Raw genomic sequence first — 26,969 nt, forward strand, 5'->3', positions numbered from 1 at the left:
TGATTTTCAAATCTTTTTCAATTAACTACTTGACTTTTTGTTTGATTTTAAAAGTTTTCTATTTCAATCATATCTTTTTCAAAACCACCTAACTACTTTTCTCTATCCAAATTTTTGAAAATCACTAACAACTTTTCAAAAATCTCTTTTTATTTAATTAATTTAATCAGTTTTCAAATTTTATTTCATCTCTTCTCTTAAATGTCGAACACTAACTAATAATTAAAATAAAAAATACAAATGTTTTCCTTTTATTTTAATTTAAATTCTCTCTCTCTCTCTCTCTCTCTCTCTCTCTCTCTCTCATCTCTTTCTATTTATTTATTTATTTACTAACACTTCTTTTCTTCTTATAATTTGAACCCTCTTCCCCTCTCTGTGTTTGAATTCTTCATCTTCTCTCTTCTTCACTCTACTCTTCTATTCTTCTACTCACATAAAGGAATCTCTATACTGTGACATAGAGGATTCCTATTCTTTTCTGTTCTCTTCTTTTTCATATGAGCAGGAGCAAGGATAAGAACATTCTTGTTGAAGCTGATCCGGAACCTGAAAGGACTCTAAAGAGGAAGCTAAGAGAAGCTAAAGCACAACACTCTGGAGAGGACCTGACAGAATTTTTCGAAAAAGAAAAAGAGATGGCCGAACCCAATAACAATGGTGGAGATGCAAGGAAGATGCTTGGTGACTTTATTGCACCCTCTTCTGACTTCTGTGGAAGGAGCATCTCAATTCCTGTAATTGGAGCAAACAACTTTGAGCTTAAGCCTCAATTAGTTTCTCTAATGCAGCAGAATTGTAAGTTTTATGGACTTCTATTGGAAGATCCTCATCAGTTCTTAGCTAAATTCTTGCAAATCTGTGATACTATTAAGACCAATGGGGTTAATACTAAGGTCTACAGACTTAAGTTTTTCCCCTTTGCTGTAAAAGACAGAGCTAGGACATGGTTGGACTCACAACCTAAAGATAGCCTGAACTCTTGGGAAAAGTTGGTCAATACTTTCTTGGCCAAATTCTTTCCACCTCAAAAGTTGAGCAAGCTTAGAGTGGAAGTCCAAACCTTCAGACAGAAGGAAGGTGAATCCCTCTATGAAGCTTGAGAAAGATACAAGCAATTGATCAGAATGTGTCCTTCTGACATATTTTCAGAATGGAGCATCATATGTATATTCTATGATGGTCTGTCTGAATTATCCAAGATGTCATTAGATCATTCTGCAGGAGGATCTCTTCATCTGAAGAAGACGACTGCATAAGCCCAGAAACTCATTGAAATGGTTGCAAATAACCAATTCATGTATACTTCTGAAAGGAATCCTGTGAATAATGGGACAACTCAGAAGAAAGGAGTTCTTGAGATTGATACTATGAATGCAATATTGGCTCAGAACAAAATATTGACTCAGCAAGTCAATATGATTTCTCAGAGTCTGTTTGGAATGCAAGCTGCATCAAGCAGTACTAAGGAGGCTTCCTCTGAAGAAGAAGCCTATGACCCTGAGAATCCTGCAATGGCAGAAGTGAATTACATGAGAGATTCATATAGAAACACTTACAATCCTTCATGGAGGAATCATCCTAATCTCTCATGGAAGGATCAACAGAAGCCTAATCAAGGCTTCAATGATAATAATGGTGGAAGAAACAAGTTTGGCAATAGCAAACCTTTTCCATCATCTTCTCAGCAACAGACAGAGAATTCTAAGCAGAACCACTCTGACTTAGCAACTGTAGTCTCTTATCTATCTAAGACCACTCTCAGTTTCATGACTGAAGCAAGGTCCTCCATTAGAAATTTGGAGGCACAAGTGGGTCAGCTGAGTAAAAGAGTAACTGAGCTCCCTCCTAGTACTCTCCCAAGCAATATAGAAGAGAATCCAAAAAGAGAGTGCAAGGCCATAAACACGTCCCACATGGCCGAACCTGGAGAGGAAGAAAAGGCAGTCATTTCCAGTGAGGAAGACCTCAATGGACGTCCACTGGCCTCCAATGAGTTATTGGCAGCCATTCGTGGGATCCGAAAAGTCTAAATCTTGTCTGTGGTATTCCGAGTAGGATCTGGGATCCAAAAAGTCTAAACCTTGTCAGTGGTATTCCGAGTAGGATCTGGGAAGGGATAACTGTGACGAGCTTTAAACCTGTGAATGTGGGGCACAAGTGACAGTGTGCAAAAGGACAATGGTCCTATTCCAACACTAGCGGGAACCGACAGATGATTAGCCGTGCGGTGACAGCGCATATGGATTTGTTTTCATCTGAGAGGATCATACAGCTTGCCATGGAAGGAGGTAACGCATGGTTGGAAGAAGGCAATAGGAAAGCAGAAGTTCAGAAGCAACAAAGCATCTCCAGACACTTATCTGAAATTCCCACCAATGAATTACATAAGTATCTCTATCTTTACTTTATGTTTTATTTATCTTTTAATTATTAAAACCTCATAACCATTTGAATCTACCTGACTGAGACTTACAAGGATGACCATAGCTTACTTCAAGCCGACAATCTCCGTGGGATCGACCCTTACTCACGTAAGGTATTACTTGGACGACCCAGTGCACTTGCTGGTTAGTTGTACGGAGTTGTGAAAAAGAGTTGAGATTACATTCGTGCGTACCAAGTTTTTGGCGCCGTTTTAGAGATCACAATTTCATGCACCAGTTTACCTCCGAGTTTAATAGAGTTGTGGAGCAGGCAAGGTTTATTGCGCCGAGTGTAGACTTTGCCGCCATGGACCTATGCAAGGTGGTCATTAATGGTCAACAGTTGATGATAATCAGGATCATGAGGGTGGAGATGAAAATGTGGCAGCCCCCTGATGTTTGTTCTATGTGAAAGAATATATCTTTTGCTCTTGTTTAAATAGATGCTATTGGATGAATTTTGATTGTAGTATTTTGGTAGACTTATGACCTGAGTTTAACTTACTCGAATATGGCATGTTTGTTATTTTACGAATAGTTTTTAATATCTGAAGTATTTTCGATGATCGTAATTGAAGTATTTTCATGTTGTAATTGTTTGCATGATGATTGTTTTGTTATTCTGAAATATGTTGTGAAAAAGAGAGTTGTTATTTTGACTTATAGGTCTGAAGGAGTTCCGTCTAATTAGAAAATGTATAGAAATAATGATAATAAGAAAAGTCTAGAAAAGTAAATGGTGATTTGCTTCTGCAGATATCTATAGATAAGTATAGATATTATAAAAGTTAAGGAAATTGATGTGTGTTGTTCCTTAAATTGCAAGATTAAATAGGTATAATTAGTGTTAATCGATGAGGATTGTTTTTTATAGTTCAAATAGGTAGTGTTGATTGATGTTAAGTTGTTTGACTAATTTGCGAGAGTAGGTGATTTTATAGCAAGTATCAGGCGACCGATGTAATAGGTCAGTTTGAAATTTGGTTGAAGGGATAGCGTATATGATGCTGATTAGCATGAGTTTTGCTTTGCCTTATAAATGTTTGACTTATAAGTTGATTTGAGTTTCTAACGATGAAGTGAGATGAAAAGAAAACATAATAATAACAAGAAATATATAAAAACAAAAAAATATTATTGAATGGAAGACCTTCGGATTTGAAGGTGCGGAAGGTGTGTCTCGTTAAAACCTCTCTCAGTGAAACCTAATATGGGATAAAATTTGGGTAGTAGAAAAAAGAGTACACGATTGTGTCCCAACTTATGGCCTTAGCTATAATACATTTTTTAGGGAAAAGATGTACCATGTACTTGTTAGAATATTGCTTTCGTATGCATCTTGTCTGATAGTCTTGAGTGTTTTGTTGTACTTCCAATCTATAGCTATTCTTTTCCTGATTCATTTAGTGCATCACCTATGTCAGTGAACTTATTTTTGTCTTCTGTCAATATCAATTTGGTCGAAGTTTCTGTTGGTATAAGTCAACCTTGTATATCGATTTGGGGACGAGCTTGCAAGTTCTCCGAGTTATAGATTGTTTGTATGGACTACTTGTTTGGTTGCTTTTGGATTTGTCTTGAGGCTCGCGTTATAGCATCGTCAAGCTTGCAAGACCTCTGAGCTATAGAGTGTTTGTATGGACTGTGACAATTGTGTCATCCTATATACAAAACTTCACGCACAAATGTACAGTAGAAATAATAGCACCAACTGTATTTAAAGAAGGTTTCCCCAGAATAATATTATACGAGCTTTGACAGTCAACAACTAAGTATTGTATATCTAAGGTTTTACAATTTGGGTATTCACCTAGTATTGTTTGCAACCATATATGACTATGTATTGGAATGCGCTCACCTGAAAAAGTTACCGATTCTCCTATTGATGGTTGTATAGCTTTATCACTTAACTTCATTTTTTGGTATGTGGAGTAGAATAACATGTCCGCATTGCTTCCCGGGCCTAAAAGAAATTTTTTCACCAATAGCTCTCTTACTTGGAACGAGATGACTATAGGTTCGTCCAGGATTTTATCCACTGCTTTGAAGTTTGAAGGTTTGAATGTTATTTCTGGAATCGCTAGTTTGGTGGTTAAGATCGGCTCAAATCCAATTACTAACATCATGGCCCTATATGACCTCTTTCTGGTAGAATTACTGTTGCCTCCACCTGCAAAATCACAAGAAATCCAATTAATAATATAATGAGGTTGATTAAGGTTTTTGGTTACCTTTTTTACTTTATCTTTGTGATTGTTATTTTCATTTGAGGGTTGGTCGAGTTCTGATGTGTTTTTCCTTTGTCCTCGACTGTCAATATATTTGTCTAATAGGCCTTGTCTACGTATCGTTGGTCTTGGTAGGTTCCAGCTTTGTTTAGGGGTTTGATCAATTTAGAGTGCAGGATGTCTTTGATGATGTCTTTTCTTTTTGTGTTGAAGGGTGTGTACGTGTCGAACTTAGAGTTAATTTGAATGGCTTCTTTTCATTCTTGTTGTTTTGATGTTTGTTTCGTTTATCTTCTTCTCGGCTAGGGTTTGATTTCTCTACTCTCTGGATTTGTCAGAGCTCTTCTATCTCTATTTGACTTGTGCTTTTTCGCAGAATTCAGTTAGTGTTTTTGGCTTTATCACTGCTATGGTTTCTTGAAACTTCCCGGGGGCATAGTCCACTCTTTAGTGCATTCAATTGGACGACTAGGTTGTGGTTTGGTATCTCCATGGCCACCTTGGCGAACAGCATCATGTAGTCCTTAAGGCTTTCATATTGTCATTGCTTTATGGTGCTGGGATAGTCCGAATCATGTACATAGATCTTCGAAGCTGCAAAATTATTGAGGAATAAGTTTACAAACTCATCAAAGCTAGATATAGAACCTACAGATAAGCCAGAAAACTAAATCAAGACAGCACCATCTAAAAAAGTAGAAAATATACAACAAATTATTGGATTTGATGCACTGTTCATGAACATCATTGAGTAGAATTTTGTGACATGGATATTGAGATCGCCGATTCTTTCATAGGGTTTCAGCGTTGTTGGCAGTGTGAAGTTCTTCGGCATTTGAAAACTCATAATTTCTTTTGAAAAAGGATTGGTTCTTTTTGCAGACAACTTCGAAGTGACTATCACAGCGGTCTTGATTTTCGAAGTGTGATCGTCATCATCATTGCCATTGCCATGATTCTTTTGTTCCTCCTCATTACTTCGGCCATTCTGTTTTTGGTTTAATAATTCGACCGTGCGCTGAACTTCTGCTCGGAATGACTCGTTGATAACCAGCAGTTCAGCCTCAGTAGGAAGAGGAGGGGTGGATTGTTTTGTTCTTCTGCCATTGACTATAACCTACAAAAGAAGGTAAAAGCAAGCAGAAGAGATAATGGTAGGGTTAAATTAAACATCGGCCCCATAGTGAGTGCTAAATGTTCCTACGTAGTAAGCTTGGTGGTAGGTATAACTCGTCCTATTTAGGGATTGAGCTCTCCTTTGCTTGAAATGGAAGACGTATACGTCGGCTTCAAGAGAAACAGCAGCAGCATGCACCTGCAGAGACTCCAACGCTCAAGTAAGTAAGAGTAAGAGATAAGTATAGTGTTATTCATAGTGAATAGCGTACTTTTTTCATACTCAATATTTTATTTTTTTATAGAGTGTGAGTCATCAGTATAATGCCAAGGTTACTTGTAACAATTTTCTCTTTCGGTGAGATTCTGTTTCTCAATTCTTATAGGTATATCTAACTATGTATCATTATGTTGGCAAAAATAATAACTTTAACAATCAACACGTAAATAATCATTTAAACGAATATACGTAATTGAATAACTGTAGAAAATAAATTACCCTGTCACAATAAAAATTAAACTCTTCTTCTTAATATATTTTTTTTAAAATATTATTAATATATCAAATACTTTTGATATTATATATTTATATAAATTTATTTTAAAAAATAATATTATCAAAATAGAAATAAAATATTTATTTCTAAAAATAAAAAAATAACCCTATCAGAATAAATTAGTCAAATTTCCGTCAATAAGAGTTAAGACTGAATAATGGTGAATTGGTGATTGCATTAAAGTCATGTAAGATTGCAACCAACCCGTAGGAAAAACGAAATATTGGTCACCATTTATCAAGTGAACTCAAACTGTGAACCCCACAGCACAGTTACCACAATGCCCTTACACATCACTCACCAGTCACCACTCGTCACACACACAAGCAGAAACAATCAATTAATTCAAAACTGGTCCACATACACGTACATAATTTCTTCATCACTTACTCCTAAGTCCTAAGCACTTGCAGTTGCAACTTAAAGCTTAAAACCTCTTTCCCTTCTATCATCTTCCAAGAAACATAACCGTCATGTCGGCACAACCGTGCGCGACAGATATCCTCTCCCGCGCCACCGCATGCCGCGACGGATCCGCGGCGGCGCACCTCAAGTTCCTCTCCATCTTCGTCATCTTCTTCACCAGCATGCTCGGCATGTCCTCTCCCGTCCTCCTCGCCCGTCTCTTCCAAGGAAAGTCGCTCTACGACCGCGCCGTCGCTCTCATCAAGTGCTTCGCCGCCGGCGTCATTCTCTCCACCTCACTCGTTCACGTCCTCCCTGACGCGTACTCCTCACTCGCCGACTGCCGCGTCGCCACGCGCCATCCCTGGCGCGACTTCCCATTCTCCGGCCTCGTCACACTAATCGGCGCACTCCTCGCCCTCGCCGTCGACCTCGTGGCAAGCTCTCACGTCGAGCACGCGCAGTACGCGCCGGTGAAGACGAACGAGAAGGAGTCATCGTCGGTGGAATCGAGAATCGAACTCGGCGGCGGTGGAGGATGTCACGGCGGCGATAGCACCGGAGCGGTGGCGGGGGAAGGATCGGCAGTGACGGATGAGGAAATGTTGTTAAGGTTGAAGCAGAAAATGGTTTCTCAGGTATTGGAGATTGGGATAATATTCCATTCGGTGATAATTGGGGTTACGATGGGAATGTCTCAGAACGTTTGCACTATAAGGCCTCTCGTTGCTGCTTTGGCTTTTCATCAGATTTTTGAAGGGATGGGTCTTGGTGGCTGCGTTGCTCAGGTTTCCAATTTTCCTTCCTTCCTTCCTTCTTTATCCGTCTTTTCTTCTTTTCTTGATTCTTGAATCTTCCTCTTCTTGATTTTTATGGGAAATTATTTAGGAATATTAATAGAGAAACAAAATTAAATAACTAATATTATATTGTTTTGTTGAATAAATAATTGGTGGTGGAAATTGATAATAAGTTAAAAGTTTTTGGGGAATGCTAAGAGAATTCATCAAACTACCAACAAGTCTAGTAGAAAGATGAAAAATGCTCTCATTTATATAACCTCCATTCTCTGTTTCTCTTTCTCAATTCTCACTTTTCTGTTAAGAGTTGTTAATTGTTTAGTAAGTTATAGTTATATAAATTGAGTATGGATAGTTATGAATAGATTCGGTGAAATCCAAGATCAGATCACCCATGTCTAAGAGTAGAAACCTTAATATATAGAGCTTCAAAATGTAGCTCTGATCTACCATCGCGCGAATCCTCTCATTGAGAATGTTCAATCAAATGCTTGTTAGCTTGGTCAATGGGAGTAAATGAAAAATTAGATTCTGAGAAGGGAACATAGGTTACTCAAGAAGAGTTAAGGTATCTAAAGTTGTAACTTGAGGAGTATATAATCCTGAACGGTAGACCAGGAGTATAATAAAGAGTTGCTATCATTTTCATTTAAATATATTAGTGTGACACTAAATACATTAGGGTTATAAAAACATTTGAAATTGTTTAAGATAATAAATACATTGATAATTTAAACAATATCCAGTTTTGATTCTTTCAATATAACACTAATATATTGTTTTTTTTTTAAACAAAAATCATGTGTTTTTTATTAAATTTCTTATTTATAATATCCTTCACAAATGTTCTTTGCAAGAAAAAAAATGTGATTATGATGTGAGCTTTTAGACGTTATTAACAGTGATTAGTGAGGCGATAGTCTACGTAATTCAATGATGAGTATTTTTACATAGTCAAGACATTATTTAAAGTGATCTACTGTTAATTCACATGCGGTCTTTAGTTCATAGTAATTCTAGCAAAGTGGGATTATTTTGTTTATGTTTTTTTTTTTTATATATTCCGGAGGAACACGACTTGGCTGACCTTAGAGCACGTAATTGACCTTTGTGAATTAGAGTAATATCAATTTTACCTCCAAATCAACATCAGAAGAATTCGTTGAAATGTTGACCCAAGCCTTCCGATTATTCCTTATCTGGGGGTAAAAATATAATATAATCAAGAGAAAGGTCGTTCAAATTAATAATATGACATTTTGATTCCTAATTAATTACTTAATGTTTTAGCCTTTTAGGTGTTCATAATTATGCCCTTCCAAAGTCCAAACAGAATATATATTGATTAACCGGATTTGTAACGCGTAGTAGGGTGTCATTGTTTAACAAACTGTAGTATGTAATGTAGCATATATCTCCTTTTTTTTTTTTTTTGCGTTTTCCTTGACAAATTTATATCCTTGTGCTTATTTATGTGTGACGATTTAACAGGCTGGATTTAGCTTTGGAACAATGGTATATATGTGCTTCATGTTCTCAGTGACAACACCAATGGGTATAGTTTTGGGGATGGCAATATTTTCACTCACAGGGTATGATGATAGTAACCCAAATGCATTAATCATGGAAGGTTTATTAGGTTCTATATCCTCAGGAGTACTAATTTACATGGCGCTTGTTGACCTCATTGCCGTTGATTTCTTTCATAACAAGCTTATGAACTCTAATCCAAAGTTGAAAAAGGCATCTTTTCTTGCCTTAACTCTGGGTTCTGCTGCAATGTCTATTCTTGCCCTCTGGGCTTGATATTTTTTTGTGTAACTCCTAAAAAGATAAGAAAATAAAAATTATGAGCTTAATAATGTAAGATGTAAATACTAAGCCTGTTAGTAAACTGTAAAGGGATCAATGGAAGATTACTTTTTACCGCTTCTCTTAGATAATGCATTATAACGAGTGTTTTTTAAGGCCATGAGGTAACTAAAATTTTGCCAATGTTAAATGACTAAATCATATAATGTATATATGGTTAGTATGTAATCTGTTTCTCTTATCGCAAACAATCTTAATTTTAATATAAACAATTGAAAATTACTACTCAATACTAATTATGTACAGGGTGTAACACTGTAACTTTGTTTTATTTTATTGTTTTATATAGTATTTTCCAAATATTTTTGTTTCTTTTAGATATGGTCTTGTTCAAAATCTGTTAGGATTTGGAAAAAAAATACTAGGTTTTGGATATCTTTAGATATATGGAATTCTTTTTCTATTTACCTATAAAGATGAACCTAATTTAAATTTATGTTTGTGTTTTCTTTATTTTGGCCCGGTTTTTTTTTTTTTTTTTGTGCCAGGGGGTTTGTAAGTAAAGTAAAAACAAGTTGATGAAAGAAATAAAGTAGCCAATGAACCTTAGTTCACATGGCATATCACCTTCTCTTCACTTCAAAAGTTTAGGGTTCAAATCCTAGAGATTACAATTGAAAAAAAAATGTGGTAAAAATGTGAGGAGTGTGTGGGTGTGTTGTGTACTTATTGGGGCATGAAAGTGACTGAATATTGAATAATTTTTTGATTCATTGAAACATTTAATAGCACAAAATTTATAGGTGCAGGGCGCTCTTGTGAGTGCATGCCATGCCAGCATAGTGGACAATGGAGTAATATGCTCTTGCCACTTTTTGCCAACTTAAATTTTAAATGTCATTCTTTTATTGTATTGACATAGGCTATTATTATCAGTACTTGCATCTTTAGAACTTTGATAAAAGTATATACATAGCTTCCACCATATAAATTTTTGAGTAAAGTATCGTTTTTATCCTTAACGTCTGGAGTAAGTCCTATTTGTGTCCTTAACGTTTAAATCGTCTTATTTGTATCCTTAACGTTTATAAAAGTGATTCAATGTTATCCTACTATCAATTATACTAACAAATCAAATTATATTTTTCAATTATTCACATTTGGATGTATTCATTCTCAATTAGGTCTCACTTGGATATGTTCGATTTTAATATTATATCCACTATTTGTGTTTAGATTCAATTATGTCCCTAGAAAAGTAAATTATGTAAATGTCGTAGGAATTAGTTTCGATATTTGATGAGCTATTTTTCGGAGTAGATCATCGATTCTATCACAGACATTTGTATTCTAATTTCAAGAAGAGATTTTTAAAACTCAAACTAAAGCGCTCATGATGTGTAATTGACGGTAAGATAACATTGAATCACTTTTACAAACGTTAGGGATACAAATAGGACGATTTAAACATTAGGGACACAAATAAGATTTACCTAAAACATTGAGGACAAAAACGATACTTTACTCTAAATTTTTTTATTTTCCCTTCTTTATAAGTTCAGTGGAATTTACGATCTTAAGATTTTTATTCATAGCGGCGGGGTAGTCGTTGCCTTGGCCATATTATAGGCTACAGAGATTAGGAAAATGATATAACAAAAAAAAAAAAAAAGCAGGAAAAATGCAACAAAACTCATAAAATTATGACCTCCTTTTTTTTTTTAATGATAATTATGACCTTTTAATTTTTGTATTTTTCATCCACATCGGCCTCTCCAACTTATTATATAGTTTGTGTCCAGAGCTCAGTTTTATTCATTTCTCATTTTTGTTCGATGCCAAACATTCTTTCATTTGACGACTTTTTATCCAGTTATAGGCCTACCTCACACAAAATAATGTTTGGCCTTTAAAATTACATAATTGTCCATGTGGTAAACTTTTCAAAGTTAACGTACTTATTTAAAGCCACGACCTATTTGAAAAATTTTAAAAGTAGTTTTTTTTAATTTTTGATTTATGAAAAGTAGTAATATTAATATCTGGTATAATTTTTAAAATTAAATTGTAATTTTTTAAGAAGCTATTTAAGAGTTTATAGAGAAATTAAAAAAAATAACTTCCTTCATAATATTACTACTTTTTATCACATTTTTTTTAAATAAATACTTTTAGAACTAAAAATTCAAATATAAAATAGCTTATTTATAAGTTACATTTAATATAATCATTTATTATTTAAGCCATTTTTAAAAAAAAAATTAATTAAACTGTTTAACCCAAAGTCCCAAACTAAGCCTTAATGCAATATTGATTGGCTACATCCCCCAAAACTCCTCTTACCACCTGTCCTTAATTTATTGGTTGGTCAAATCTTAGGTATCTTTAGACTACAGAATTCTGTCTCTTTCTCTCTCTATATATAATACTAGAGAATAATCAGAAATTTTTTTATCGTTAGTTAGATATTAATATTTAAAAGTATGAGATAAAATATGTTATTAGATTAATAGACTAAAAGAACTAAATTAAAGAAATTAAGTTGATGACTAAGTAATTATTAAAAATAATAAATTTTGATATATATATATATATATATATATATATCTCGCAAATATTTGCTTATTAATTTATTATGTTTAGGAAGAGTAATAAGATTTAATAAAAAAGTTAAAATAAGAACTTATACGCCAAAAATAGGATTTTTTATTTTAATAAATAAATTAATTATAATAATTACTTAAATAAATATTTTAAAAAAATAATTAGCGAAATAAATATTTTCCTCTTATCTCGTTTAAACTTTAAACAAGATAATTTTACATGTATTTTGTTTACAGTTTACACTGTAAGACCCATAATTTTTAAAAAAAATATATTATTATGAGTTAATTTTAATTTATTTATTCAAAAAAGACTTTATTTTTAGAAATTATTTTATTAAAAATAATTAAATTAAGTTTTGATAATTAAATTAAAAATTTTACTTAATCTCATAATTATTGAGTAATTTTCTATATTTAAATTATACAACAATAAGAATTTTATATGATTTAATTTAAATAATTGAGATTTAGAATTTAATACTTTAATTTTTATAAACAGAAAATAAATTATATTATTTCTAATTTTAAATTAGAATACTTGATTAAAAACTGATTAGTAAATTGATAATTAAGTGGTATTTTTAAAGTAATTTTAAGAGATTAAATTAGATTTTAAATTTATACAATATACTTTAATTTTATTAAAATTTACCAAATCCCAATTTACCCAAAATTCTTAATTTCACTTTTGTTCTAAATTAAAATCTAATTCCCAAATCAAACCCCACAAACTCTAACCCTAAAGGGAGAGAGATCCAGTAGAGGGGAGAGGGCGCCGGTATAGGGGGAGGAGCCGTCGCGCCACTGTCACACCGCCGCTGCTATTGGGTGCCTTGGCGTCGTCATGGAGCAGAGAGCGTGCGCGAGGAAGGAGAAGCCCTTACCCTCGCGTTCGTCGTCGTCTTCGCGGATCCCTAATAAAAGAAATAAAGTAAAACAGGAAAACACTTCTTAAAGTTAAAGCCTAAAGCTAAAGACAAGCGAATAGGTACAATACTATAATTGCTTAGTTTTAGCACTTTTTCTTTACCGTCATCTTCAATTTCTGAAACTTTAAACAAATTATGCGTAAACATGAAAGTCACTGAATATTGAATAATTTTTTGATTCATTGAAACATTTAATAGCACAAAATTTGTAGGTGCAGGGCGCTCTTGTGAGTGCATGCCATGCCAGCATAGTGGACAATGGAGTAATATGCTCTTGCCACTTTTTGCCAACTTAAATTTTAAATGTCATTTTTTTATTTTATTGGCACATGCTATTATTATCAATACTTGCATCTTTAGAACTTTGATGGAAGTATATACATAGCTTCCACCATATAAATTTTTTTATTTCCCCTCTTTATAAGTTCAGTGTAATTTACGATCTCAAGATTTTTATTCATAGTGGCGGGGTAGTCGTTGCCTTGGCCATATAATAGGCTACAGAGATTAAAAATAAAAAAGGAAAAATGTAACAAAACTCATAAAATTATGACCTTTTAATTTTTGTATCTTTTATCCACAAAGTGAATTCACCACATCTTGATAAAGTTTTTCACAAGTTTTGAGCTCTTAAAGTTGATCCTCTTGTATGCCGGGATTCCAAATCTTATTTCTACACCCGTCTTTAAGTTGATAATCATTGCTCCAACCGGGTGGCCAGTAATCCAAATTCTCACTGAGGCAACCCAACAACTTCCTAGACCCAATCAATTGAGAACTATACCAACCATTGCACTTAGGCCTTGAACATCCAACCATAACGAACCTAGGATTGTATTGTCAATCACTAACTATCTCCTTTTTACTCTTAAAACCACAGATAGCTCTAAGTTGTCCATCCGTCTCAAATAAACCATATACAAGCGAGAAATTAAAGCTTAAGGAGTAGAGATTTACCCCCTTGAATGACAGGACGGATGGTGATGGTTTCGGGAGAGGTGTCTCCAATGGCGGCTCTGTCAATGTATGCTTCACTCTCTTGGACTCCTCTTTGATGATCTCTACCTCTTGATAAGCTTTGTCAACATCAACATCTTCCTCAAGTTTAATGGCAGAGGATTCAATTGTAGATAAAAACTCATCAATTATTGAATCCATCTCATGATCAACCTCCTCAACGTCTTCAACCATGATATGCCTTGGAGGTTGCACACCCTCCTCAACATCAAATTCAAATGTCTTGGAAGGAGGTTCTATGACTTGAGATTCCCATGGAGGTTCCGCATCTTCTAAATCTTCAACCACTTCCTCTTCTTCAATAATTTCGGCGTTCTCCACTTGCTCTAGTACAAAATCCAGCTCCTCCTTGATGACTTCCACCTCTGGACAACTTTCTTCAAGGATCTCTCCTACCTCCGCCTTTTGGGCCTCCTCTTGCTTCTCTTGAAGGATGGATGCGTGAACTCGATCCATTAAGTCCCTAAGACGATCCCTTCTCTCTTGTTCCATGTCAATAGCATAATTGGGATCCTGTTGCTCTTGGATTGATGGATATGGGTGAAAAGAAAGTGCACTAGAGCTTGAGGGTCGAGTATTGGGGTAGAGGATGGATCCACACAGGATATAAGAGTTTGGAGAGTAGAGGTGAGACCAGTGAGAGTAGAGGTAAGTGTGGTTTGAAGCTCTCTTTGCCCTTGGCGAATAACACTAAAGGTATCATCTATGGGAGCTTGGGGTGGATAGGAGGGTTCATTTGTTGGGAGAAAGGGCTCATACGAAGGTGGTTCTTCTTGATAAGGATATGGAGATGGTGTATATTGAGGCGGTGGTTCTTGGGGGTAATTATGTTGGAATTGGGGTGGTTCTGTGTATGGTTCATAGGGCTCATAGGGTGGTTGGTATGGTGGATATGGGTTAGAGTCATAAGAAAGTGTTTGATTGTAGGTGGCTTGTGAGTATGGTGGTTCAAAACTATGTTGAGGAGAGGGTTCATAGGCATATGGTAGGGCTTGTTGGTAACTACAAGGGGGTCCACCATAGCTATCGGATTGATATGCATCCTGGAATGGCTCTTGCTCATAGTATGTTGGTGGAGGTTGTTGCCAAGAGGGTTGATCAAATCCTTGTGGCTCCTCCCATCTTTGATTGTCCCATTTTTTATGCATGTTCTTATTGTAGCTTCCATTCCCTACAACAAAATTTGAACCAAACTCATAGCCAAAGGGGGTGAGAATTCATAGTAGCAAGAGAAAATAAAAGCAAAAACTAATAAGAAATAATGAAAATAAACTCTTAAAACTAGAAATAACTAACAAGGAAACAAAAAGCAAGTATATTCACAATATTCACAATAACTAATAATAAGGCACACATTTGCAGTTCCCCGGTAACGGCGCCAAAAACTTTATGGAGGAAAAATATCGGTAAAGATTTTCACAAAAATTCGCGTTGCAAGTATAATTCTAAACTGACAACTAAACCTTAGTCAATGTTTAAATTGTTTGTCACTTAAACAAACTCAATAAAATTAACCGAAGTATTTAAACCCCGGGTTGTCTCTTAAGGAATTGCAGGGAAGTGTACTTATAATTGCTTATGGAAAATTATTTTTGGGGTTTTTGTGATAAGAGACAAGTAATGTAAATAACAAGGAATTAAAATAACAATTAAGAAAAGTCTTAGCAAGGATTGAGAATTAGAATTCATATCCTCATTATCATCATCAATTGTGATGATAATTGTCTTTTGCTTTCACTTAGTCAACCTCTAACAATGAAGGAAAGTCAAGTGAGCAAAATCAACTTAAGTTCACAAGTCCTAATCAAAGGCTAGATTTAGTGAAGCCTAAGTCAACCAGCAAGTCTCAATTACCATTCAACAAAAGACTTTTGATAACTCAAGAGTCTCTAAATATTCAATCCAAGCTTGAAGGTTGTAGTAGGCTTAGAGAAGGGGGTTGAATCTATGCCTTTCTTTTAAATTGCTGTTATTACCCTTTTAAATTGAACTTTCAATTCAGGTTCTGTTTGAAATTAGCAGCGGAAATTTATGAGACAATTTATTTTTGTCTCATGAATATAAGAAAACAGAACTCAGCAGAGAAGAGAAAAGCTAACACCAGCATGTATCCTGGTTCGGTTGCCTTGTACTATGCAACCTACGTCCTGTCTCCTCCACAACTATGGAAGAATTTCACTATAGTTAACAGTATTACATACACCAATTGCACAGGATTGACCCAATCCTTTCACACTCAAGTTCTAATCTAACTTGACATTGGCTATGCTAATACCTAACTATTCCTCTTAGTGCTAACCCAACTAAGAAAGGGATACCTTACAGGTACAAGATACAAGACACTTAACCAACCTAAAGAAATTAGAAAATAACTCTAGGCTTTTCTCTTAAGTGTATCTCTCAGCCTTTTTCCACTCATGGCTTTTTCTTAAGCTTTCTTACAATGTCTTTTCTCTCAAGAAATTACAGAAAGATAAACTTAGAAAAGTACATTACAATCAGTAAAACATGAAGGAGATTGACTTCATCAGCAGCCTCTTTGCTATGTGTAAAACCAGATTTGCAAACCTCATATACAGTTCTTCAGTATTGGCTGAATGCTTCTTTGAAAGAAAGCATTATCCAAGTAGAGGAACTTCTTTACAGAACACTGTTCTCACACTCTGGTTTTCTCTCCTTGCTTTCTAAATGAACAGCAAGCTTCTTTTATCTCCTTGCATGTTGTTGGGTTCTTCTTCCAAGGTCAACACCTTGAGCCTTGAGCTTCACCAACCCACAGAATCACTTTTTCTCCTTAATCCTCAGAGTAGAAACTTTCCTTCTGACTTCTTTATCTTGACCGAAAGCCATAAAGCAGCAACCATAGAGATCTTCTCATGGTCAACATGATTTGAACCCTTGAGAACCAACTTGGTCCCCAAGTCTTGTTTAAGACCGTAGATACACAGCAGAGAAGAACAGAAATCCTCTTTCCCTTGTATCCCATTTCGGATAGAGCAGAGAGTTGGAAAGAAGAGATGAAGCCGAGTTGCATGTATGAGGAAAAGATTTACCTATAACCTAAGCTTGATTTGGTTTGGATTTGTTGAGATGACTTCTGCCTTTCAAGCTTAGTTTCTCTTTCTTGCTTCTTTGGTGACTATCTTGGTGAAGAAGCTCTTTCTCTCTTTCTCTTTCTTACTTTTCTGAAGCTGATTTGACTTTGTCAGAGAGAGATGAACGTTGCTTTTGGTTAAGCAAAAGAGAGAGATTTGCATTTCTGAAACCAGATCGGGCTTGGATCGAGTATTGGTAAGCATGGCCCGATTTGGTTTCTTTGGCTTCTTTCTTTGCTTTTCCTTGGGCTCTTAATTTTACTTTTAGCCCAATATCCTTGCTGATTGCTTTCTATTCCATTTGGGCTATTAACATTTGGCCTGCAACAATAAACAATTAGTTAACAAGAAGATATAAATAATCAACACTAATTATTTATTTTGCCCAAAAATAATGTTTGTCATCATTAATTGATTTAGTTAATTTCTTAACTCAACAATCTCTCCCTTGATGACAAACATAATCAAGCAATGATCAAAGGAATTAAAAAAAATTTTTTAGTAAGGTTAGAAAACTTCCCTTTGATGTTTCTTGCTTTAGTGTTGCTCCCCCTTTCCTTTTCAAGATTGGCTCCCCCTGGAATTATGCTTTCTGCTTTATTCCTGTTTTACATTGTAATAAAAGATAACATAATAGAGAGCTATACATAATTATCTTGGCTAAGGGATATCAAACAAACAGCACTATATAATTAGCCCAACATTAAACTAATACCATCAGCAAGTGAAATCAAGTATTAATGCAGCAAACAGAAAAATGCTAGTAAAAAAACATCATCCTATTGCTTTTACTCCCCCTTTTGTCATCAAGGGTGGACAATAAGCATGAACAACAAAAACATCACCATAAACCCTGCAAGAAAGGTTAGTGCATAGTCCAAAATACTAACTAAACTACCATAAGTGCATTAGTATTCAAAGTTATTACAGTTATCCAAGACATGAAAAGTAGGGTAAACAGTAGCAAAATAAAACAGAGTTTATGAGACAAAAAATGAGCAGCAGCAGCAGTTTTTATGAGACAAATCCTAGGCATCAGAACCATTCCCCTCTGAAGCAGCTTCCTCTTCAACATCAGTGGCAATGTCTTCATCATTGTGAAGGTTATCAATGAAGGTCATGAGCACAGCCACCATATCCCTTGATTTTCTCAGAAAGTTCTCATGCTTGCTAGCTAGCTTCCTTTGTTCCTTGCTCATGGCAATCATGTGATTTGATTGGGAAACAAACTCTTGAGCGACATCCTTGACCACATTCAGCAGAGCAGATTTCTTTCCAGTGGAGATGGAAGTACCCTCGGTGGAAGGAGGAGGAGAGTCATCTGGAATGAACTCTTCATCATCATCATCTAGAACCACTCTCTCAGATCTAGTTGGTCCTTTTTGCTGTTTCACTGAACCACCCCTTTTTAGGTATGAATGTCTGTTTTCATAAGCCTCATTTGACAGATCAACACCAAAATTCTCAAATATGCAAGTTAAAAACATGCCATAAGGTAGTGCTTTATCTTTCACATTTCTAACAGAATCAAACATGTATCTAGCCATCAAATAGGCAAAAGAGATTTCTGTTTTAGTGATTAGGGCATACAAAACAAGTGTGTCCGTGTAAGAGACCCTTTGATATGAACCACTTTGAGGAATCAAGATGTGATTAACAATTCGGTGCAACTGAGCACGTTCATATCCTAGGGCTTTGTGAGTGGGTGTGATGCCATCAATTAGGAAAACATGTTCACAAATGTGAGCCAAAGCATCATGGTAAGAGATACCAACCCCATCATCCCACTTTACAGATGTATAAGCACACGGCCCAACATCAGTGTACTTCAAGGAGTCACTGATGGTTTCATTATTCAAGATAATGTCTCTGCCCTTAACATACGAATGCACACTTCCTTCATGGTAAGTCATGTTTGCATAAAATTCTTTGACCAACTGAGGATATACAGGTTTTTTGATTTTGAAAAGGTGATTCCAGTCTAAAAATTCCAAATTTTCAACAAAAGGAAAACCTTTCTTTTTCAAATCAGGTAAATCAGCCAGAAAAGATGGACATAGAGTACGATACTGAATAACTCCTTCATAAAAATCATGGTTCATGGCAGATTTGAAACGATGGGGGTTATAGTCTGAGTGAGATGTCATGAAGTGTGATTTATGAGCAAAAGGATCAATGTCTGGTTCTCTAACAAATTTGAGAGGGAGATGAGGGTTACCTCTTTGTGAGCACATAGGAACAGACCTTGACTTAGGTTTAGTAGTCTCAGGAACAAGTTCTTTAACAGCAGGACGCTTACCCTTGGATGAACCAGGTTTCGAAGAGCTTGGTTTGGAGGGCGTCGTCTTTGGTGGTGGCGTCGGCTTGGCAGAGGCAGGGTATCTTGGAGTGTTTTTGGTCCGAGCCATGGGGTCACAGCGAGGAGGAGAAGCAGGAGGAGAAGGTGATGGGGTAAATGTCCGGTCTTGGGAGCGAGTTGAAGGCTTTGTGGGAAGCTTGTAAACTTTTTCACGAGGAGGCCTTTTAGCAATGGTTTTCTTCCTCATTTGGTTAGTTTCAGTCTTTTGAGGGAAGAGAAGCAGTAAAGTGAGTGGGAAGAAACCGAAGAGTGTGAGGAGAAGTTATGGAGGGAAGAGAGGGAGTGTTGGTAACCGTACCCAAAAGTGGATTTCCAAAACCATGCAACTGCATCACCATTTGAAAAGACTTGAAAAGACATGACCTCATAAAAGAAAGATTTGATTTGATTTTAAAAACAAGGAAATTTTAAATTTTAAATTTTCAAAGTCCTTAAAATTAAAAAAATAAATCAAACTAAAAATCCTTTTTGGACAAAAATATTAAAAGAACCCTTAAACAAAATTAAACACACAGGTCAACCAAAAAAAATTTTAGCAAAGAATTGTAACATTCATATTTGGGCCTTGAGGTGATATGGATTTAATGAAACACATTTGGACCACTCTTGATCTGAATTTTGAAGTTGGCCCAGATTGAGTTTCACTTGAAACAAGCCCAGAACACGCTGACTTGAGGGAAACGTTCATCACCTACCCAGAATTGTCTCATGCCTGTTTATGAGACAAAAAGCTCCAGCAAATACATCAGCATTTTTCAAAATAAAGAATCATAACTCAAAATTCCTAGACAAGTCCTAAGCATGTAGAATCTATCCTCGGCTAATGGTTTTATGAAAATATCTGCTAATTGCTACTCTGATTTAACAAATTGAATACTAATATCTCCCTTTTGGACATGTTCTCTTATTGAGTGAAATTTCACTTCAATATGCTTAGTCCTAGAGTGCAAAACTGGATTTTTAGAAATATTAATGGCACTCATATTATCACACATCAAGGGAATATTTTCAGCATTTAATTTGTATTCGACAAGCTGTGTTTTTAACCATAAAAGCTGACAACAACAAGAAGAAGCATCTATATACTCAGCCTCTGCAGTGGATAAGGCCACTGTTGGTTGCTTCTTACTTGACCAAACATTTAAGGACTTCCCAAGGAAGCAACATAAACCAGAAGTGCTCCTTCTATCAACTCTATCACCAGCAAAATCTGCATCACAATAACCAATTGCAGAAAAATCATCAATCTTAGGATACCAAAGACCAAAATTGGATGTGCCATGAACATATCTAATGATCCTCTTAACTGCAGAAAGATGTGACTCTTTTGGTTTGGATTGGAACCTAGAACACAATCCAACACTTTGCACAATATCGGGTCTAGAGGAAGTTAAGTACATAAGAGAACCAATCATTCATCTATACCTAGTCTCATCAACATCTTTCTCAGTTTCTCCCTTATCTAATTTAGAACTAGGATGCATGGGAGTTCCCATGGGTTTGGCATTTTCCATACCAAATTTCTTAACTAATTCCTTGGCATACTTTTCTTGATGAATGAAAATACCTTTTTCAGTTTGTTTAATTTGCAGCCCAAGGAAGAAATTAAGTTCACCCATCATACTCATGTCAAATTCACTTGTCATGAGTTTTCCAAATTCAGAACAAAGAGATTCATTGGCTGATCCAAAAATAATGTTATCAACATATATTTGGACTAGAATAAAAGAATCATTAGAGTTCTTAATAAATAGAGTTGTGTCAGTGGTGCCTCTTTGAAAACCATTTTTCAAAAGAAAAGAGCTAAGTCTCTCATACCAAGCTCTAGGAGCTTGTCTTAGACCATAGAGAGCTTTAGATAATTTGAAAACATAATCAAAATGCTCTTTATTTTCAAAACCAGGAGGCTGCTCCACATACACTTCTCTATCTATTACTCCATTCAAAAATGCACATTTCACATCCATTTGATATAATTTAAAACCACAAAATGCAGCATAAGCTAAGAGAAGTCTTATGGCTTCCATTTGGGCAACTGGGGCAAAGGATTCATCAAAGTCTATTCTTTCTTCTTGGTCATATCCTTGTGCCACTAGCCTTGCCTTGTTTCTTGCAATGCTACCATCTTCTCCTAACTTGTTCCGAAATATCCACTTGGTGCCGGTCACTTTCTTTCCACTTGGTCTTGGAACCAAAGTCCACACTTGGTTCTTTTCAAACTCAAGAAGCTCATCCTCCATAGCTTTAACCCAAGAGGGGTCACTAAGGGCCTCTTTGATGTTTTGTGGCTCTATTTGTGAAAGAAGGGCAATATTAGATCCTTCATTTGCCTTTCTAGTGGAAGACCGAGTTTGCACTCCATGAGAGACATCCCCAATGACAAATTTCTCAGGATAATTCTTCAAGAATCTCCATTCACGAGGTCTGGTGGATTTGGAGGCAGATTCAGATACCAAGGGATTCTGGGTGCTGCTGGCTTCAGGATTTTCTTCAGATTCATGAGACAAAATGGGATTGTCTCTTAAATTTTCAGTAACAGCAGTTTCTGGTTCAGCTTGAACAGAATTTTCTTTGTCATGATTCTGAGTAGTTTCATCTTCCTTTTGAGCTTGATTTCCTGCATCACAATCTTCCAAAATGCTTTGTACCAAGTTAGTATCACAAAATGTAACATGTATGGACTCTTCAATAATCCTAGCATCTTGATGATAAACTCTATATGCTTTACTAGTTGTGGAATAACCTACAAATAAACACTCATACGCCTTTGGATCAAATTTTTCCAAATTATCCTTGTTATTTAAAACAAAACATTTGCATCCAAAGATGTGCAAGTATTCTAAGTTTGGTGGGTAGCCTTTCCAAAGTTCATAAGGGGTTTTCTTCAAAAATTTCCTTATGATTGTTCTATTCAAAATGTGGCAAGCCGTGTTAACCGCTTCAGCCTAAAGGAATTTTGGAACATTAGTCTCACAAAGCATAGCTCTTGTCATCTCTTGTATGCTTCTATTTCTTCTTTCCACAACACCATTTTGTTGTGGTGTTCTTGGACAAGAGAAGTTGTGAGATATTCTAAATTCCTCACAAAAGGATTCAAACAAATTGTTTTCAAATTCAGTTCCATGATCACTTCTTATAGAAGAGATTTTTAAATCCTTTTCATTTTGAATTTTCTTGCAAAAAGGTTCAAAGGCCGAAAAGGCTTCATTTTTGTGTGCAAGAAATAAAATCCAACCAAACCTAGTATAGTCATCCACAATTACTAAACCATAATGTTTACCACCTAGGCTTTGAGTTTTTGTTGGACCAAATAAATCAATGTGTAGCAACTCAAGTGGTCTTTTAGTGGAGATGTCTTCCTTTGGTTTAAAAGAACTTTTTGTTTGTTTTCCCATTTGGCAAGCATCACAAGTGATGTCTTTGTTAAACTTTATCAAAAGAAGACCTCTTACTAATTCTTTCTTTACAAGTTTGTTTATTTGAAACATACTTGCATGGCCCAATCTCTTGTGCCATAACCACTTTTCAGATTCTTTAGAATGAAGACAAGCTACATTTTGATCCTTTAGTTCATCAAGAGTAAGTCCATACATATTATTGAAACGCTTGGCAACAAACATTACTTCATTTGTTTTTTTATTAACAACATAGCATTCAAATCTTTTGAAAATTACTAAATATCCTAAATCATACAGCTGACTTATACTCAAAAGATTGTGCTTCAAACCACATACCAAAAGCACATCATCAATGAAAGAAGATTGCTCATTACCTACTTTTCCAACAGCAATAATTTTACCTTTACCATCATCTCCAAAGGTCACAAAACCTCCATCATACTTGTTTAGTTTGATGAAGTAGGTTGACCTTCCAGTCATGTGCCTTGAACATCCACTATCCATGTACCACATGTCCTTTTTGTTCTTGGATGCTAGGCAAATCTGCATGATGAGTTTCAAGTAGCCTTAGGTATCCAAATTAATTTGGATCCTTTGAAGTTAATCCATCTTGGTTGCCCAAGTGCATTGAAATCACAAACAACATTGTAGACTTTGTTTCCTACAACTCTCTTTTCAATGAAGCATTGTTCATATGAGTGACTAACTTTCTTGCAATTAACACAATGATTTTTTGATGTGTGTCGCTGAAACTTAGGTGAGTTAAATTGCTTGAAGTGATTAAATGGTTGAAATGTTCTGGTTTTTGGAGGAGACGCATTTCCTTTAACAAACTAATTTTTGTTATAATTGTTCCTTTTTGCAAAAATGTTTTCACCAGAATTTTTAAAACTCTTTGGATTTTTCTAAAATGAGGTTTTGTTATAGAAAAATGGTTTCTTGAAAGCAGCCTCATTTTTTGAAATATAACCCAAACCTGGCCGGTTTGAACTCAGATCAGTTCTTGGTGAAGGCTCAGTTTCACTTGTGTATACTTCATCAAATTTTTCTTCAAAAGTTGAAGCATATCCAATACCTGATTTGTTTGGTATAGGTTTGTATTTGATGAAGAAGCCACAAATTTTATAGAGGAAGTGTTGGAAACTGCATCTTCCTTGGCTATGTAGCCTAAACCAGATTTTTCAAACAATGGTCTTTGACTTGCAAGTAATTTGTCCAAGTCACTAGAACCTTGAGCAAATTTTGCTAAGTCATTATTCAGCCTTTTAATCATATCATTTAATCTTTTATTTTCAGCAATTAACTCATGAGAAGGATCCATAATGTGCTTTCCTTTTAATTTTTCAAGTTCAGATTTTAGAAATCTGTTTTCTTCAATGATGTCCAAAGCACATTCAGTTTCCTTCACCTTTTCTTTTAAAAAAATCATTTTTAGCTCTTAACACATCTCTTTCAGATCTGCATTCATTGTATTTATCAAGCAGTTTTGATGTGTTTAAAGTGAGATCATCAATAATAGCATGCAAGTCCTCAATGGTCAAATCATAATAGTTTACCTCATCAAGATTGTTGTTTCCAGCCATGAAGCAGTCTTTGTCATCTCCTTCAGATTCTTCTTCTCCATTTGAGTCATTCTCAAGATCCTCCCAAGCTGCCATGAGTACTCTCTTCCTTTCCTTCTTTCCTTTGTCCTCCTTTTTGAGCTTTAGACAGTTTAGCTTGAAGTGTCCAGCCTCCTTGCAGTGATAGCACGTCACTTTGCTCAAGTTGATCTTGTGCTCCTTTGAACTTGAACCTTTGTATTCGCCCTTGTTCTTCATCATCCTTCTAAATCTCCTAGCAAAAAACAAAAGCTCGTCATCTGAAATACCATCACTAGACTCACTCTCTTTCGGTTCTATTTGTGACTTGAGGGCTATTCCCTTTTTCTTTGAGTCTGTGTTTGTGTGTGTGGCTTCATAGGCAAGGAGTTTTCCTCTCAGCTCATCATAGGTTATGGGACTTAGGTTGTTACTTTCGGTTAGGACAGTGGCAGTGGTTTCCCATTCTTTTGTGAGGCTTCTAAGGAGTTTTCTCACCAAGGTTTGTTCTGCATAGTTTGTACCCATAGCATCAAGGTTGTTGATTATGATTGAGAATCTCTCAAACGCTTCATCAATGCTTTCTCCACCCTTCATGCTAAACATCTCGTACTCTTTTCGCAGCATATCAATCCTCATTTCTTTTACTTGTTTGGTGCCTTCGTGTGTAACTGGTATGCGAAATTGTTACTCAGGTTGTGAATTATTGTTCGAAATTGATTCCCTGGCGATGGCACCAAAAACGGATGCACAGAACCATGGTCTAAACATGTCTTCACAACTTCGCATAACTAACCAGCAAGTGCACTGGGTCGTCCAAGTAATACCTTACGTGAGTAAGGGTCGAATCCCACGGAGATTGTTGGTATGAAGCAAGCTATGGTCACCTTGTAAATCTCAGTCAGGCGGATATAAAATAGTAATGGGGTTTTCGAAAATTAGTAATAAAAGAAGGATAGAAATACTTATGTAATTCATTGGTGAGAATTTCAGATAAGCGTATGGAGATGCAATCGTTCCTCTGAACCTCTGCTTTCCTGCTGTCTTCATCCAATCAGTCTTACTCCTTTCTATGGCTGGCTTTGTGTAAGGATGTCACCGGTGCCAATGGCTACTTTCAATCCTCTCGGGAAAATGGTCCAAATGCTCTGTCACAGCACGGCTAATCGTCTGGAGGCATCACCCTTGTCGTTGGTTGCATCCTATTCCTCTCTGTGAAAATGATCCGATACGCTGTCACTGCATGGCTAATCATCTGGAGGTTCTCGATCGTACTGGAATAGGATTTACTATCCTTTTACGTCTGTCACTACGCCCAGCATTCGCGAGTTTTGAGCTCGTCACAGTCATTCAATCCCAGAGTCCTACTCGGAATACCACAGACAAGGTTTAGACCTTCCGGACTCTCATGAATGACGCCATAAATCTAGCTTATACCACGAAGATCCCAATATCTCGGACTCGGTCCCCTGTATTAGTAATCTAAGAGATACTCATTCAATCTAAGGTAGAACAGAAGTGGTTGTCAGGCACGCGTTCATAGGGAATGATGATGAATGTCACGTTCATCACATTCAGGTTGAAGTGCGAATGACTATCTTAGAAGCGAAATAAGATGAATTGAATAGAAAACAGTAGTACTTTGCATTAATCTTTGAGGAACAGCAGAGCTCCACACCTTAATCTATGGAGTGCAGAAAATCTACCTTTGAAAATACATAAGTGATAATGGAGTTCATTGGTCTCGGCCCCAGAGGGGAACCGGAGTAACCAAGACCACGAATACAATGATAAAAAGTTCTATTTATAATAAACTAGTCACTAGGGTTTACAGAAGTAAGTAATTGATGCATAAATCCACTTCTGGGGCCCACTTGGTGTGTGCTTGGGCTGAGCTTGAAGTCTACACGTGGAGAGGTCATTCTTGGAGTTGAACGCCAGCTTTTGTGCCAGTTTGGCCGTTGAACCACACTTTGCAACTTGTTTCTGGCGCTGGACGCCAGAATTGGGCAGAGAGCTGGCGTTGAACGCCAGTTTGCGTCATCTAAACTCGAGAAAGGTATGGACTATTATATATTGCTGGAAAGCCCTGGATGTCTACTTTCCAACGCAATTAGAAGCGCACCATTTTGAGTTCTGTAGCTCCAGAAAATTCATTTTGAGTGAAGGGAGGTCAGAATCCAACAGCATCAGCAGTCCTTCTTCAACCTCTGAATCTGATTTTTGCTCAAGTCCCTCAATTTCAGCCAGAAAATACCTGAAATCATAGAAAAACACAAAAACTCATAGTAAAGTCCAGAAATGTGAATTTAACATAAAAAACTAATGAAAACATCCCTAAAAGTAACTAGATCCTACTAAAAACATACTAAAAACAATGCCAAAAAGCGTATAAATTATCCGCTCATCACAACACCAAACTTAAATTGTTGCTTGTCCCCAAGCAACTGAAAATCAAATAGGATAAAAAGAAGAGAATATACTATAAATTCCAAACTATCAATGAAACATAGCTCCAATCAAATGAGCGGGACTTATAGCTTTTTGCCTCTTGAATAGTTTTGGCATCTCACTTTATCCATTGAGGTTCAGAATGATTGGCATTTATAGGAACTCAGAGTTCAGATAGTGTTATTGACTC

At 36.0% G+C, this 26,969-nt stretch overlaps 2 protein-coding genes across 2 annotated transcripts; one reads left to right on the forward strand and one right to left on the reverse strand.

Moving 5' to 3' along the window:
- The first annotated feature begins 6,486 nt into the window (after nt 1-6,486).
- On the forward strand, nt 6,487-9,504 carry LOC107609754 (zinc transporter 6, chloroplastic). The gene is made up of 2 exons (XM_088492476.1): nt 6,487-7,520; nt 9,024-9,504. Exons 1-2 carry the CDS (start codon nt 6,801-6,803, stop codon nt 9,336-9,338), a joined length of 1,035 nt encoding a protein of 344 aa, XP_088348602.1. The 5' UTR covers nt 6,487-6,800; the 3' UTR covers nt 9,339-9,504.
- Nucleotides 9,505-18,019: 8,515 nt separating this feature from the next.
- Nucleotides 18,020-19,537, reverse strand: LOC148550634 (uncharacterized). The gene has a single exon (XM_088494566.1). It carries the CDS (start codon nt 19,535-19,537, stop codon nt 18,020-18,022), a length of 1,518 nt encoding a protein of 505 aa, XP_088350692.1.
- Nucleotides 19,538-26,969: the final 7,432 nt, after the last annotated feature.

Source organism: Arachis ipaensis, chromosome B7 (genome assembly GCF_059453495.1).
Source record: "Arachis ipaensis isolate K30076 ecotype BB chromosome B7, ASM5945349v1, whole genome shotgun sequence".
Classification (NCBI taxonomy): domain Eukaryota; kingdom Viridiplantae; phylum Streptophyta; class Magnoliopsida; order Fabales; family Fabaceae; genus Arachis; species Arachis ipaensis.